At 41.4% G+C, this 17606-nt stretch overlaps 1 protein-coding gene across 1 annotated transcript in view; it reads left to right on the forward strand.

Annotated features, from left to right (window-relative positions):
- The window catches only part of LOC124594968 (sodium-dependent serotonin transporter), a 487047-nt gene that overhangs the window by 459532 nt on the left and 9909 nt on the right, over window positions 1-17606 (forward strand). The window contains exon 12 of the mRNA XM_047133493.1: window positions 4424-4591. Within this exon, the coding sequence (XP_046989449.1) occupies window positions 4424-4591 (168 nt within the window). The remainder of the gene's footprint in view (window positions 1-4423; window positions 4592-17606) is intronic.

Genomic DNA, 17606 nt, shown 5'->3' on the forward strand with positions numbered 1-17606 from the left:
AATGTGATGAAATGGAAAACGAAATTATTGTCGGAAGGACTGACTCAGCATACGGGAAAGTCAAAATAACCTTCGGTGACAATAAAAGCAAGGGTGGTAACATTAAGAGTGCAATGGAAATTTCACTGTTAAATGCGTATATGTGGAAGGAGTACATTGAAGGCCTCTAAGAGGGAGAAGATTTGTCTGATGCGATAGAAGAAGAAACAGGAATCGATTTAGAAGAAATAGGGGAACCAGTATTAGAATCAGAATTTAAAAGAGCTTTGGAGGAGTTGAGAGCAATTAAGGCAGTAGGGATGGATAACATTCCAGCAGAATTTCTAAAATCTGCAACAAAACGACTATTCACGTTGATGTGTAGAATGTATAAGTATGGCGACGTACCATCTGACTTTCGAAAAAATATCATCCACACAATTCCGAAGACTGCAAGAGCTGACAATTGCGAGAATTATCGCACAATCGGCTTAACAGCTCAGGCATCTAAGTTTCTTACAAGAATAATATACATAAGAATGGTAAAGAAAATTGAGGATATGTTAGATGACGATCAGTTTGGCTTTAGGAAAGGTAAAGGCACCAGAGAGACAATTCTGACGTTGCAGTTGATAATGGAAACAAGACTAAATAAAAATCAAGACTCGTTCATATAATTTGTCTACCAGTAAAAAGCGTTCGACAGTGTTAAATGATGCAAGATGTTCGAAATTCTGAGAAAAATGGGGGTAAGCTATAGGGACAGATGGATAATACCCAATATGTACAAGAACCAAGGGGAAATAATAAGAGCAGATGACCAAGAGCGGAGTGCTAGGATTAAAAAGGGTGTAAGACGGAGATGTAGCCTTTCACCCGTACTGTTCAATCTGTGCATCGAAGAAGGATTGATGGAAGTAAAAGAAAGGTTCAGTAGTGGAATTAAGGTGCTAGATGAAAGGATATCAATGATAACGATTCGCTGATGACATTGCTGTCCTGGCTGAAAGTGAAGGAGAATTACATGATCTGCTGAAAGGAATGTACAGAATATCGATTGAAAGTACATAGAAGAAAAGCGAAAGTATTGAGAAGTAGCAGAAATGAGAACAGCGAGAAACTTAACATCAGGATTGATGCTCACGAAGTCAATGAAGCAGCAAAATAACCGTTGACGGACGGAACAAGCAGGGCATCAAAAGCAGACTAGCAATGGCAAAAAGGTCATTCGTGGCCAATAAAAGTCTACTAGAATCTAACATAGGCCTTAATTTGAGGAAGAAATTTATGAGAATGTAAGTTAGAGCACAGCACTGTATGGTAGTGAAACATGTACTGTGGGAAAACCGGAACAGAAGAGAATCAAAGCATGTGAGATGTGGTGCTACAGGTTGAAAATTAAGTGGACTGATAAGGTAAGGAATGAGGAGGTTCTGCGCAGAATCGGAAAGGAAAAGAATATGTGGAAAACATCGACAAGGAAAGGGGACAGGATGATACGATGCCTGTTAAGACATGAGGGAATGACTTCCATGGTACTAGAGGCAAAAACTGTAGAGGAAGACAGAGATTGGAATACATCCATAAGTAATTGAAAGCGTAGGTTGCAAGTGCTACTCTGAGATGAAGAGGTTAGCACAGGAGAGGAATTCGTGACGGGCTGTATCAAACCAGCCAGAAGACCAATGTTTCAAAAAAAAAGTATGGAGGTCTATAAGGTGTATGTATAGTGTAGTTTCATGTTTGTATTTCATGGTGACAAAGAAGGGGAAGCATGAAACCCGGTGCCGGCACATAGCCCACTCCTGTTGAACAGAACCAAGGGGGCCACCGAGCGTAAAGCCCTCATCCGACGGGTGGATCTCCGTCAACAGTGTCACATGCTCTCACTTCATGAGACGATGTGGAGAGGTCTGCATTTTCATCCAGGGTATTGGCGGAAGCCTAACGATCACGGACTTTACTCCTCCTCCATTTTGCCTTGATGGCAAAGGGAAAACTGCGAACAGCGCGTGGTGTAATCAGACGGTAATCCATCCAAGTACAGGCACTCCCTACTTTGCTTAACTTCAGTGATCTGATGGGAACCGAAGTATTCAACGAGGCAAGTACTTTGGCGCGTTTGTTGGTGAGTAATCATATTACAGCTTGACATATGGGGTGTTGGATTGAACATATAGTAATATAAAATGTAATAACTTCAGGCGTAGTTGATATATTTATTGGTAACTTAAAATGGTTTCTGTGTTTGCTTGTGGCAGTTGGCACAGCGTGCTTTTTTTATTTCTATCCGAGAAGTCGAGTACCAATTGTCATAGCTGTAGCCTTAAAATCCTTTAGTAGTTCTTTAGTAATTATCTATTTCGAGGCAGGCAAACCAAAAAGATTTCTCTCTGATATTTGCCACTATTTGTCAGTAATGAAATTTCCTTAATAGCGACATACTTTCAAAAAGCCTTTCAGCCCCTATTTTCACCCTCTTGGGAGTAGAATTTCGGACAGTATAAGATCCGCACCATCTCCAAATTTAGTTTCTATTCTTAGCAGCTGTGGCTGGGCGATGATGAGGCAATGTATCGCTCTGACCTCATTTCATCCCCTTAGGGGTTGAATTTCCAAAAACATTGACATTTGTATGTTTTATTTCTGACAGAGAAGGCAAATTTAAATTCTCATAGATTTAGCTTTAAAAATGCTTTCATAATAAAAAAATTTCATCAAAAATCTCATCCTCCATCCCCTATTTCACCCCGTTATGGATTCAGTTTCCAAAAACACTGAAACATTTTTTATTTGTAACCGAGAAGTCAGGCAGAGTTCATACATGTAGCTTCAAAATACTTCAGTAGTTCTTTAATAATGAAATGTCTTAAAAAATAACTTTCACCCACTATTTCACTCCAACAGAGTTAAATTTCCAAAAAGGATGAAACACACATTTCTTTGTTTATGATCGAGAAACCAAACACCCGTTTTCATAGGGCTAGCCTCAAAACTGCCTTAATAGCAACATTCTTTTAAAGAAACACTCCATCCGCTATTTCTACCCTCTTCGTTAGAATTCCGAAAAATCCCTCCTTAAACGATGCCTACAGGATAAGATCCACACTTTGTCCCAATTTCAAGTTTAATCCTTAGCGGTTTGGACTGGGCGCTGATGAATCAACCAGTCAGTCAGTCAGGACATTGTCTTTGATAAATAAAGATATACGAGAGCTATCCACAAAGTACTTATTATATACAGATGAAAGCCACACTTAAATACTACTTTTCTACATAGTTGCCATTTAAATTAAGGCACTTATCGCAGCGATGGACGAGCTTGGAAATTCCTTCGTCGTAAAATTCGGCCGCCTGCGCCTTCAACCACGTGGTTAACTCCTCTTGAAGCTGTGTGTCGTCATCAAAACGCTGCATAGCCAACCACTTCATCATTGCTGGGAATAAGTGGAAGTCGCTCGGTGCCAGGTCGGGACTGTACGGCGGATGAGGAAACAACTCTCACTTAAAAGATTCGAGAACTTCACGAGTGGCATTTGCTGTGTGTGCCCGGGCGTTGTCGTGAATCAGCAAGATCTTTGAGCCCAACTTTCCCCTGCGCTTGTTTTGTATTGCGCTTCTGAGGTTGTGCAGAGTTTGGCAATACCTTTGAGAGTTTATTGTAGTGCCTCTTTCCAGGAAATCCACAAAAATCACACCTTTTCTGTCGCAAAAGAAGAGGTAACCACGTGGTTGAAGGCGCACGCGGCCGAATTTTACGACGAAGGAATTTCCAAGCTCGTCCATCGCTACGATAAGTGCCTTAATTTAAATGGCAACTATGTAAAAAAGTAGTATTTAAGTGTGGCTTTCATCTGTATATAATTAAAAAAATTCCAATACTTTATTTATTTTTAATTCCAAAACGTAATGTACTTTGTGGATAGCCCTCGTATCTTGGAATATAGCTGACAGGTAAGGTGAGCAAGCGAACCTTTCTGATGAAATAAAAAGTAAAAGGAAAAGAATGTGAAGCTAAACTATAGAAATATCGGTGGCGAGGCGTCATATAAAATGTCAAATGTCTAATAACTAGCACAGCATTGTGTTGGAGCAAAAGCCGGCCGGTGTGGCCGTGCGGTTAAAGGCGCTTCAGTCTGGAACCGCGTGACCGCTACGGTCGCAGGTTCGAATCCTGCCTCGGGCATGGATGTGTGTGATGTCCTTAGGTTAGTTAGGTTTAATTAGTTCTAAGTTCTAGGCGACTGATGACCTCAGCAGTTGAGTCGCATAGTGCTCAGAGCCATTTGAACCATTTGTTGGAGCAAAGATATAGATGATAATGTGAGAAATAGAATTATCGACCAAGTAATGTCACAAGTGATTCCACGCAACGTAGAGGTAAATATATGGTGTAACTGCAACGTAACTGAAGCTACTAACATGTGCTGACGCATGCCCGCAGGTGATCTTCATCTTCTCGCTGATGGGGTACGAGGAGATGCTGCCGGGCGAGTACGTGTACCCCGCGTGGAGCATCAGCGTCGGCTGGGTGCTGACCGCCTCGTCCCTCATCTGCATCCCCCTGTACATCATCTACATGCTCATCACCACTCCCGGGACCTGCCTGCAGGTAACCGTCACTCTGATCCGTCAATTCTACCATCGGAAACCCGTCTCTCCTAACCCGTCTCTAAGGAATCGGCTCATCGAGTAGAGTATGGTGTTGAACAATTGTGGGGCAGTACAAAGATCCTGACCGGAAGTCATAAAACGGCGTAATTTTCCAATATATCTAATTTTATGGATTCGATTAAGAAAAAATATCTAACCGTGCCAATGTGCATCACGTAAGACTGTCATCCTCCTATTCAGTCATGAATATTGCATCACACGAGTAATTTCTGCAGATTGTACTCATGGAGTCAAATGTCTGCCGTAATATCAAGTAGTAGCTACAGCCATAATCATCATGAGGCGTGGATTTCCACATATTCAGCTATCATATTGCCGCACGAAAGGATTTCTTCACACTTGTTGCTAAACATACCTAACCCTGATGTCATCGTGGCTGTTTCTTCCACGCTGCGATTGAATGTGAGTTGTCTGTTGAAACTGTTGGCTCCGGTACAGTGAGCTGTTACAAGCGAGAAGATCTCTACCATAACCTGCAGGAACACGATTCTGAATATTTGTGACCAATTTTATTTCGAATAGGTACCACATATACCGTGCGCTTTCTTTCACAGAAGATATTCTCGCTATCCTCCAGTCTGTACCTAACTGCATTCTTTGCTTCGATGCGCACTCCTCGCGTCACTGCTATCAATTACGCAAGTATTGTCTTGTTATTACTACCAGTAGTATACACATCACACACGGTGGTGTCAGATTTGTGAGTCCTTGTTATTCATCAATTCGTTGCAGGACTTCCTGTATTACCCTAATTTTCCTGTAATACGTCAGGGTAAGTGGTGTGATTTTAAGTGCAAACTCTCTCCGTGCTGTTAGGAATATCGAAGTAGTATTCGGATATATTTTCATGATCTGTAAGCGTCTCGACATTCCTGACATTCAATGCAACAGTGGCAACTGCTGTAGACGATAAATCAGTAGATTTCGCTCCACAAATCCTAAAACGTGTTGCTCTCTTACAGGTTATTTCTAAGACTATAAATAGCCACTAATGTGACTGTCATATGCTTTATCTGAGTATGTGAAAACGTCTTCTAACAAATTTCACGATATGTATATAGTTCATATTTCATGTTAAACTGGCTGCGTTATAGTATTTGCCGGATATGTAAGTTCTCACATCTCGAGGAAGGTAAGAGTATATAGTCAAGTGGAAATCCGTAGTAGCAAGTTCTCGTTATACTTTCTCGCGTGTCTCAATCGTAAAGAGGGTGTTCCATGTACACGTCTCTCTACGATCACGTAAGTCACTACCGTGCCTCAACGATCACAATGAAAGTGAAATGATCGTATAGCATTGTTGGCCGGCATGTCCCATTGGGGTTCTACCGCCAAGTGCAGGTCTCATTTCATTCGGCGCTACATTGGGGGACTTGCGCCTGATGATGATAGATGAAATGAGAAATGCAACACAACATCCAGTCCCCGAGCGGAGAAAATCTCCTACCCACCCGGGAATCGAACCAAGGCCCAGTGCATCGGAAGCAAGCACGTAACCACTCACCTAAGCAGGCGGACAACGATCACAATAATGTGACGGTACCAAGGCAGTGTTTGCTGCATTTTTCATAGGTGAATTTCAGATCTTGTGGATCTGTTGTGGTGTCACAAAGTCATTTGGCTTGTCTAATCAAGTTTCGCCATGCCATTGCCATGGTCTCACATACTGAGTCCATGAACAACATAGTTCGAGGACACTGTTTGGCGTCTGAGGAATCTCTACAAACTTAGGTAAATTATGAACAGTAATTAAAGAGATTCTTCAAAGCTTTATAAATGCCGGGTCTTGCAGATCTCATTAAAAGTTCTCCGAAATAGCTATAAAACAAGTGAGATTAGAACATGCAACGCCAAACAGCTTGATATCAAATCGCCTGACAACGAGGACCGACGCTTACACTCAATAGACGAATGGTGTATAAAATGCCTGAAATATGATACAGGTTGCTTGTTATACATAGCCCCACAGCTAATGTAACGGAAAATTATGACTCCCTGACGTAGTTGCTATCTTCCATACAACACTCCCTACATGTTAGGTATTGATGCTAATAATTAGTAACGGGTTGCTATGACGTTGCGTAAACAGTACGCACCGATAACGAGAGGTCTCCTAGTGCAAGGCATCTGTGCTCTGTCTCACGCGGAAAAAAACCCACGCAAGATATCTGTGACGAAAAAACACAGTCCTCGCCTTTTCTGCTGTTATAATCTAAAGCCGCGAACAGTTAAACGTAATCGGATTTCACACGGGAAAGGGGCTCGTTCCTCTTCAGATCACGCAAATAAAAGGTAAAGTACCGCTTATCCACGTCCTTTTCGAAATGAGAAGCTTAAAGGTATTGTTCTTTGATTGTTACTTATTTCTGTAAGAGCAAAACAGCAATCTACATGAATCGTGTAATTGTTGTAAATGAGGAGAAAGGTTCTGTTTGGAATACTAAGGACAAATATTGTAAATTCATAAAATTGTTTCAATGCAGTATACTAATGTGGTCTCAAATGTTCTTGGCTAACGTGAAGGAGTGAGTAACAACAAAAGTTGAAACTGTATCAGAGTTACTCGTGGATTGTACATTTAACGTATTAAGCTGCAAACACTTGAAACTTTTTAAAGCTATGCAAATCGCTGTAATAGCACATCATTAAATCATATTCTATGAGGAATGCTGCACTTTGTGTTATAAAGGTCGATCGGAAAGTTTCAGTTTGAAGGTGTTGCTGCAGCGTAGATGCAGCACCGACATGTAGGCTTGGGATTAGTGTGGCATTCGTGTCGTTCCAGAATGTTTTCAGTAAATGCGGAAACGTGAACTATGTTAACGTTATTACTAAGTGCGTCCAAACAGACGAACGTTTTGTTATTCCTTTCTTGGCTGCCGAAGAGCAAACACCGGTAGACATCCATCATAGAATGAAGAATGTACACTACTGGCCATTAAAACTGCAACACCACGAAGATGACGTGCTACAGACGCGAAATTTAACCGACAGGAAGAAGATGCTGTGACACGCAAATAATTAGCTTTTCAGAGCATTCACACAAGGTTGGCGCCGGTGGCGACACCTACAACGTGCTGAGATGAGGAAAGTTTCGAACCGATTTCTCATACACAAACAGCGTGTGAGGAGGAGAAATGCGTGTCATCACGTTTCCGACATTGAAAAAGGTCGGATTGTGGCCTATCGCGATTGCGGTTTATCGTATCGTGACATTTCTGTTCGCGTTGGTCGAGATCCAATGACTGTTAGCAGAATATGGTATCGCTGGGTTCAGGAGTGTAATACGGAACGCCGTGGTGGATCCCAACAGCCTCGTATCACTAGCAGTCGAGATGACAGGCATCTTATCCGCAGGGCTATAACGGAGCGTGCAGCCACGTCTCGATCCCTGAGTCAACAGATGGGGACGTTTGCAAGACAACAACCATCTGTACGAACAGTTCGACGACGTTTGCAGCAGCATGGGCTATCAGCTCGGAGACCGTGGCTGCGGTTACCATTGACGCTGCACCACAGACAGGAGCGCAAACGATGGTGTACTCAACGACGAACCTGGGTGCACGAATGGCAAAACGTCATTTTTTCGGATGAATCCAGGTTCTGTTTACAGCATCATGATGGTCGCATCCGTGTTTGGCGACATCGCAGCGAACGCACATTGGAAGCGTGTATTCGTCATCGCCATACTGGCGTATCACCCGGCGTAATGGTATGGGGTGCCATTGGTTACACGTCTCGGTCACCTCTTGTTCGCATTGACGGCACTTTGAACAGTGGACGTTACATTTCAGATGTGTTACGGTCCGTGGCTCTACCCTCCATTTGATCCCTGCGACACCCTACATTTCAGCAGGATAATGCACGACCGCATGTTGCAGGTTCTGTACGCGCCTTTCTGGATACAGAAAATGTTCGACTGCTGCCCTGGCCAGTACATTCTCCAGATCCCTCGCCACTTTAAAACGTCTGCTCAATGGTGACCGAGCAACTGGCTCGTCACAATACGCCAGTCACTACTCTTGATGAACTGTGTTATCGTGTTGAAGCTGCATGGCAGTTGTACCTGTACACGCCATCCAAGCTCTGTTTGACTCAATGCCCAGGCGTATCAAGGCCGTTATCACGACCAGAGGTGGTTGTTCTGGATACTGATTTCTCAGGGTCTATGCACCCAAATTGCGTGAAAATATAATCACATGTCAGTTCTAGTATAATATATTTGTCCAATGAATACCCGTTTATCATCTGCATTTCTTCTTGGTGTAGCACTTTTAATGGCCAGTAGTGTATACTGTGTGGAATGTCTGCCGAAAACCGCCGTTGTAGAAATCTGCGATGGAGTTTGCTGATGCATCGTGCTAACGCATGTCCCCCTGTCGCAAATGCCGTAACGCCTTGATCTCTCCCCGTGCTTTCAGTCCCTTGAATAAGGCATTACAGGGTCGGCGATTTCTGACGAAAGAGGATGCTCAGCAGAAAGTTACCGATTTCTTCACGCACCAGGACACGTTGTTTTACCAAACAGCTACCTTCAGCCTTGTGCGTCAGTGGGAAGTTTGCCTCAATGCTCACGACTATTTTTCCTGATTGTCATACCGGTTCTGATAATACAGAAGCTTTTGATAGCTCCTTACACATTCTGGGAAATAAGAATTTTGTTTCCGTAATTTTGCGTGCTGAAAATTTCTGTTTCTACTAAGGCAACCATTGTTGTTGTTGTGGTCTTCAGTCCTGAGACTGGTTTGATGCAGCTCTCCATGCTACTCTATCCTGTGCAAGCTTCTTCATCTCCCAGTACCTACTGCAACCTACATCCTTCTGAATCTGCTTAGTGTATTCATCTCTTGGTCTCCCTCTACGATTTTTACCCTCCACGCTGCCCTCCAATACTAAATTGGTGATCCCTTGATGCCTCAAAACATGTCCTACCAACCGATCCCTTCTTCTAGTCAAGTTGTGCCACAAACTTCTCTTCTCCCCAATCCTATTCAATACCTCCTCATTAGTTACGTGATCTACCCACCTTATCTTCAGCATTCTTCTGTAGCACCACATTTCAAAAGCTTCTATTCTCTTCTTGTCCAAACTAGTTATCGTCCATGTTTCACTTCCATACATGGCTACACTCCATACAAATACTTTCAGAAACGACTTCCTGACACTTAAATCTGTACTCGATGTTAACAAATTTCTCTTCTTCAGAAACGCTTTCCTTGCCATTGCCAGTCTTCATTTTATATCCTCTCTACTTCGACCATCATTAGTTATTTTACTCCCTAAATAGCAAAACTCCTTTACTGCTTTAAGTGTCTCATTTCCTAATCTAATTCCCTCAGCATCACCCCATTTAATTTGACTACATTCCATAATCCTCGTTTTGCTTTTGTTGATTTTCATCTTATATCCTCCTTTCAAGACACTGTCCATTCCGTTCAACTGTTCTTCCAAGTCCTTTGCTGTCTCTGACAGAATTACAATGTCATCGGCGAACCTCAAAGTTTTTATTTCTTCTCCATGAATTTTAATACCTAGTCCGAATTTTTCTTTTCTTTCCTTTACTGCTTGCCCAATATACAGATTGAATAACATCGGGGAGAGGCTACAACCCTGTCTCACTCCTTTCCCAACCACTGCTTCCCTTTCATGCCCCTCGACTCTTATAACTGCCATCTGGTTTCTGTACAAATTGTAAATAGACTTTCGCTCCCTGTATTTTACCCCTGCCACCTTCAGAATTTGAAAGAGAGTATTCCAGTTAACATTGTCAAAAGCTTTCTCTAAGTCTACAAATGCTAGAAACGTAGGTTTGCCTTTTCTTAATCTTTCTTCTAAGATAAGTCGTAAGGTTAGTATTGCCTCACGTGTTCCAACATTTCTACGGAATCCAAACTGATCTTCCCCGAGGTCCGCTTCTACCAGTTTTTCCATTCGTCTGTAAAGAATTCGCGTTAGTATTTTGCAGCTGTGACTTATTAAACTGATAGTTCGGTAATTTTCACATCTGTCAACACCTGCTTTCTTTGGGATTGGAATTATTATATTCTTCTTGAAGTCTGAGGGTATTTTGCCTGTTTCATACATCTTGCTCACCAGATGGTAGAGTTTTGTCATGACTGGCTCTCCCAAGCCCACCAGTAGTTCTAATGGAATGTTGTCTACTCCCGGGGCCTTGTTTCGACTCAGGTCTTTCAGTGCTCTGTCAAACTCTTCACGCAGTATCGTATCTCCCATTTCATCTTCATCTACATTCTCTACCATTTCTATAATATTGTCCTCAAGTACATCGCCCTTGTATAGACCCTCTATATACTCCTTCCACCTTTCCCTTCTTTGGTTAGGACTGGGTTTCCATCTGAGCTCTTGATATTCATACAAGTGGTGCTCTTTTCTCCAAAGGTCTCTTTAATTTTCCTGTAGGCAGTATCTATCTTGCCCCTAGTGATCTGTACCTCTACATCCTTACATTTGTCCTCTAGCCATCCCTGCTTAGCCATTTTGCACTTCCTATCGATCTCATTTTTGAGACGTTTGTATTCCTTTTTGCCTGCTTCATTCACTGCATTTTTATATTTTCTCCTTTCATCAATTAAATTCAATATTTCTTCTGTTACCCAAGGATTTCTATTAGCCCTCGTCTTTTTACCTACTTGATCGTCTGCTGCCTTCACTACTTCATCCCTCAGAGCTACCCATTCTTCTTCTACTGTATTTCCTTCCCCCATTCCTGTCAATTGTTCACTTACGCTCTCCCTGAAACTCTGTACAACCTCTGGTTCTTTCAGTTTATCCAGGTCCAATCTCATTAAATTCCCACCTTTTTTCAGTTTCTTCAGTTTCAATCTGCAGTTCATAACCAATAGATTGTGGTCAGAATCCACATCTACCCCTGGAAATGTCTTACAATTTAAAACCTGGTTCCTAAATCTCTGTCTTACCATTATATAATCTATCTGATACCTTTTAGTATCTCCAGGCAACCATTAATGAGAGACAATTGTGTATGAACTCTTTATCCATTACAATAAAACTTTTTTTAATTACTTTCCGACTCATGGAGAGTGAGCTGTCCGTAACTGTATCTTCAAGTAGGTGAAACTGTAGTGCGGTGTCAATAAATAATAGTTACTTACGATTGGCACCACGCCTTTCGAGAGCATGTTCTGATCTTGACGTGTCCTTAGACTGAATTATATTCTCATGCCCATCACGGGCATCAGTACGAGGTGTGAGCTACCCATGCACGAATGGCCTCTTGTATTCAATGTGGCTTGGAAGCAAACAGCCTGCGAATGTCATCTTGAGGAATTTCTTGCCATGCCTGAAACACATGCTATGACAGTTCGTGTAGAGTACTGGCTGGAGGCTGATGCGAAACTGTACGTCTTCCCATCGCATTCCATACATGCTGAATGGATAACAAATTAGGGGATCGGGCAGACGAGTCAGGGATCCGTACATTGTTCAGTTCTTCTGTGGTTTGAACGACAGTGTGAGGTCTTGGATTATCTTGCTGGAAAATTCAATTTCATGAAGCGTATGACAACAAGGTTTACTACACACGTCACATACTGACGGTAATTCAGTCTCCATTCATTATTTATCAGATCAGTCCTGTTATCATATCCAGTATCTCCTCACTCCATTATTCTAGAAGGTGGAGAGGAATGGGTCTCGTCAATCGCTGCTCCCTGTAACTCATTACAAGGTTGTTAATGGACACTTTAGCGTCGATCTGACCATCACAAACAAAAGTTGGAGTCATCGCTCAACACCGCAGAAAGCCACACAATATCCCTGTTAACTATGTCCCTACACAGTGCAAATGCCTGTTGTCTGTGGTGGGGTAAACGACGCCTGCCAACTCGGTACCTCACAGTAATCTGTCCCGATGCTTTGTGGCGACGCACTGCCTGTAAACTTCGCCCAGATCTCAGTTGTTGTTATTCGCGTACTAATCAGAAAGCGTCGAACAATCCTCCAATGTTCCGATGGTGTCGACCTCCTGGAAGGACCCGTGCCTGCTCTGCTCGACACACAGTTGTCCTGAGTCTGTCTCACTGTTACACTGTTACACTACAGACAACAGTCAGACTCGTATGTTCCTCAAGCTAATGATTCGATCTTTCTCAGTTTTTCACTTCTCGACGGATGACGATGACTTGAGCGTGCACGTTCTGGGGGTATGGTGTGTTGCGATCACCAGCTGAAAAGTTCCAGTAGCGTTAGACACATCCAGACGCCCCCATGCACTGTCGGAAAGGCTGCTTAAATTACGTGCTCCTGAGGAAGTTAAATAAATATGTATTAGAAGAAAAGAAATACTAGAGTTTCAGGCGTTCATGGTTTGACACCCTCTATTCCCCTCATCAGACAATAGCTAAAATGTAGTTAGATGGTAGTTATAACGACAGCAAATGGTGAGTGACTTGGGTCAGAACATGTACCTGCTTTTTAAGCGGTAAGAGGCAGCTTTTTATATAATCGCCACATAGCATTGATTATGTCTACCACTGTCTTAGAGAAGCAAGCACGAGGTGTATTTCATATAATGCGATCATTAAACCCGAGAACTTATTGTGTTCTCACATAAAATAATGGACCATTTTTCAAGTTCATTGCCTCACTTATGACCAATGGCCAACGTTTTAGCTATTTGGGTGGTCAACTGAGAAACTGCATGTACTAAACATTGAAGAACTGTTGAATGTTTCGAGGTATATGGCAAAGAGATTCAGAGTCATATGCTGCTCACACTGTCCTCTGTGAAAAGTTGAAGGAATAGTAGGTCGGAAGGCCAGTGTCCTATGCAGTGATAGGGTTTTGGTTAAACGACATGTGCAAGGCATTATCTTGTCCCAACGTTTCCCCAAGAAATAGCAGTAGTACAATTTACTGTTTGTGATATTACCGGTTAGTAGCATTGAAAATCGCAGATGACATACTTTGGTAAACTCGCACAGAGTTACGTTTAGTAATATGTATACAGAAGCAAATATTTATTCACTGACGAGAATTCATCTTCAGTATGCTCTCAGCAGGTTGCTTCCGATCTAAATCACAAGATGGTACAAACCAGAAACGAGAAAAAGGCAATTACATTCCACCTGAAGGTGGGAAACTTTCATTTTAAAATTTGGGTGGTGACGTGTCTCCGTTTCCTTTCCATCAAGTGTACAAAGTTTTATTTAAATAGCAATTCTAGGCTGATAATCACAGTTAGAGTAGGTATGGATCAAAACTTTATGATAATTTGTGGTTTTGGATATCACAATTCTATAATTCTAACCAAACGTTTTAATGTCTGTAGAAATGCCACAGCGAAAATCAGAATACGTATTTTACATCTGTAGGTATTCAGAACATAAAAGATTATAATTATTAAACTTTTAAGGCATATTTGATGCCTGTAAGTATTCAAAAATTTCTGATGGATTTTTCGTAAAATAATGAGCCGAACTGCTAAGAAACATTGTTTATAGTTAGCGCAAAGATTAATACCCAGTAACACGACTTACTTTTTACTGAAGAAGCTACGAAAAATGCTAGCTTCTAACACAAATACAGAAAAGATCAATAACATGTCTTGCTGCCTTTGCGAAAAGCGTATTGCATCATGTAGTATACTTGGCTCAGTCCTTTACTGAGCGGTGAATTGAAAGGTGTGCTGGAATAGCATTGCACCGCCAAAGAGATGTTATCCAAATCTTTACCAAAGAGGTAGCAGAGGTGCCATTTCTGTTGCACCAACCCTGTATGATTTTGGCCATATGGAGCAAGCGTAGACGAGAGCACGTGGGCTCGTTCATTGACGCACCCTGAGTTTGCACATGCAAATGCACTCTATTGTGACTTGCTGACGTCATCAGCCACTGTCAACAAGGCCACTGTTCATATAAGGAAGCATTGACAGCAGCATCAGCTGTCAGTTAACATTGCTTCTGATGTGTAGGCTACCGTCCAAGCTGGCACTTTGAGAATAAAAGGAATCTCTTATCTGCACCTGCCACCAGTGAAGGATCTATGATTGTAACTACTTTTTTTTCATTTCTATTCGTATCGCTGTATTCACTATAAGCTGAGAGCTATGTAACTCTTGACACTAATCAAAACTTTATTTTTAGTTAGTAGAAGTACTTGCAATGATCATGACATCCGTTTTTTGTCCGATATGAACAAAAATCTTAGTTCATAATATTTACTTCAAATAAATGATTCATATAATGTAAGACACTAGAAAATAGTCAAAAGGAAAAAAGGTTTCAGATACATGTTACAATAACTGGCCTGTCTTGTCTTTCTCGTTCTCTTGTACACCGGCTGCCACTATACACAATTCCCACTATACAATATGTTATTTTTAAAAGAAAAATTATATAATACTTAGAGTCTCAAGGCACAGACATCTATTTTTCGATTAGACGTCAATTTAGTAAAAATAAGAAACAGCCATTAATGACCACACCATAGGCAGAAAATTGTAAAAAAATTTGTTTATGGCAACAATCACATAAATAATTAATTCTTTGTGTATTATAATATAATAAAATAATGGAATAGATGATAATAAAATGTTAAAATGCGTGGCTTTTTTAAAATGTATTGAATTAATGAGATTAATTTTTCGGCATAAATGACAAGCACAGTAAGCTGAGCTATACCTGGAAATAAGTTCGTATTAGTTTATATAGTTTTGCAGGGGGAAGTAGTTTCTTTCTCCGCTGTAGATTTGTGCTTACCCTACTCTATAATGCTACGTTTGGTCGCCGTGTTCCCATTGAGCTTATCAAACCTTCGTAATTTTCCAAAGTACAAAGATGGGCTTTAGTTCCTGTAATTATCGTACTATTTGAAATAACAACTCACACGACATTTCTGTTAATAAAACAATACTGTATTTTTCTAAACGGTGCACATATGAAATACATACGCCTCACTTATTCATAGCGAGCCCAAAATGGCGGTCTACAATTACTCGCTTAAAATGGCTCGTTCACTAGCTGAGCGCGAATCCTTCCTTTCTCCTCCTGGTACAAGAAAAACTCGTCTGTTTTTTAACAACGGAAAATCAAAAATACCTGACGGTAGGCATAGGCTCTATGATGGGCTACCGCTTCATTTTTTCTCTTTGCCTTTAAAGAAGACGAAAACATAAAAGGAATGCAAAAGGTTTATCACAGTATGCAAGTAGATGTATATCCTCGGCTGTTGTCACATTACACCGCACACATTTTCAATTATTTCTCTTCGTACCGTAACGTACTTTGTGCCTGTTTGTACATTAACACTACTTTCACTTTCAGATATTTGCCTTAGTGTTCACGTATGTCATTTGTACAAGTTATAATTACTGAAGATATCATTGAACCTTATTAGTAATTTAGAGATTTCACTTTTCTTCCTTCTAGTAAATGCTCTCTCGTATTCTTTATTTCTTAATCAATATATCTGCTTTGATTTCCAAGTGTGCATACGATACTAGATGTAGTAAGATACAAAAAGATGAGCTCGAATTCACAGAAGCATTAAAGTAATATATCGAAATTTTATTGGCTAAAGACGGAAGCAGTAGAGTCCCAAACTTTATATTAAGTTCTATAATTAGTTCTATAATTATTTCAAATCATTCCTAATGGACCCTGAAAGAAGTTAGCCAAAACAGTCAACTATTGTGAGAAATATTCCTTTGTCTTTCCAAAACCTCTACTGACTGAGATTTGAGAAACACCATCACCAAAGGTTTTGCAGAATACAGCAGCCACAGCCAAAATCATCACCGCTAGGTTACAAACTCTGTGCATAATTTAACTGAAATACCGTATGTCTGTAGCAGGTGTTCCATTCTGCAAGTAAAAGTGTCAACCAAATCCCAGGAAAAACATTCTTCAAGCACTTTAATGTAAATTTACAAAACTTGTAACAGCTAAGGCGTAGGAGAAGAATTAAAAATGGTTCAAATGGCTCTGAGCACTATGGGACTTAACAACTGAGGTCATCCGTCCCCTAGAACTTAGTACTTAAACATAACTAATCTAAGGACATCATATACATTCATGCCCGAGGCAGGATTCGAACCTGTGGCCGTAGCGATAGGCGGCGGCGCTATATGTAGCCTTTAAAATGGCGTCCATAATGGAGGTGCGTTCCAAATAAAGGGTTATTATTTTCTTTTCGCTGAAGATAAGAACATCGCTGATATTCATACGCGCTTGCACAGTGTCTACAGAGACCTGGCACTTCCTCAGAAGTTAATTCCCGTAGTGCTCAGAGTCATTTGAACCATTTTTGAACGTGGCACTTAACAAAAGCACGATTAGTTGTTGGATAAGGCGTCCGTGGTCATCGCAATAAAAGTACATTGAAGTTCACTGTGCAGCCCAGATCTCGCAACTTCCGACTTCCAACTGCTGGCCCACGGAGGATGCACTCCGCGGGAAGCAGTTTGTGGATGATGGGGAGGTTATTTAGGCAGCAAGAGTTGGCGCAGACGTCGACCAGTAGCTTGGCACCATGCGGGTATACAGGCCCTTCCTGTAAAGTACCATAAGTTCGTCGCATTGCATGAAGATTACGTTGTAAAGTACGGTTTTGTAGCGAAAACAGTAAGAATAATGTGGTGTACCGGGAACCTAAAGTGAACCTGCCCTCAGAAAAAATTGTGTTGTGTTATTTATTGAACGCCTCTCGTAGGAGGATCATTATAGAAGTCATGGCGACTATGGCAGATAGTGCGAACGTGTAGCATCACTGTAGTCACAGTAAACACATTCTATAGCCCGCGGCAAACATTAAAGAAATCAACCGACAGATTGCGACTGCATGCGAGGAGAGCTCAGTACCATCGCCTGAAACATTCAGTGTGAGGTTGGCCTCGTTGCAGGATGACTCTCCCTCACCCACCCAACTTACCAGACCTCAGACCATGCGACTCCAACCTCATTCGACAACTGAGG

The sequence above is a fragment of the Schistocerca americana genome, chromosome 1 (assembly GCF_021461395.2).
Source record: "Schistocerca americana isolate TAMUIC-IGC-003095 chromosome 1, iqSchAmer2.1, whole genome shotgun sequence".
Taxonomy (NCBI): domain Eukaryota; kingdom Metazoa; phylum Arthropoda; class Insecta; order Orthoptera; family Acrididae; genus Schistocerca; species Schistocerca americana.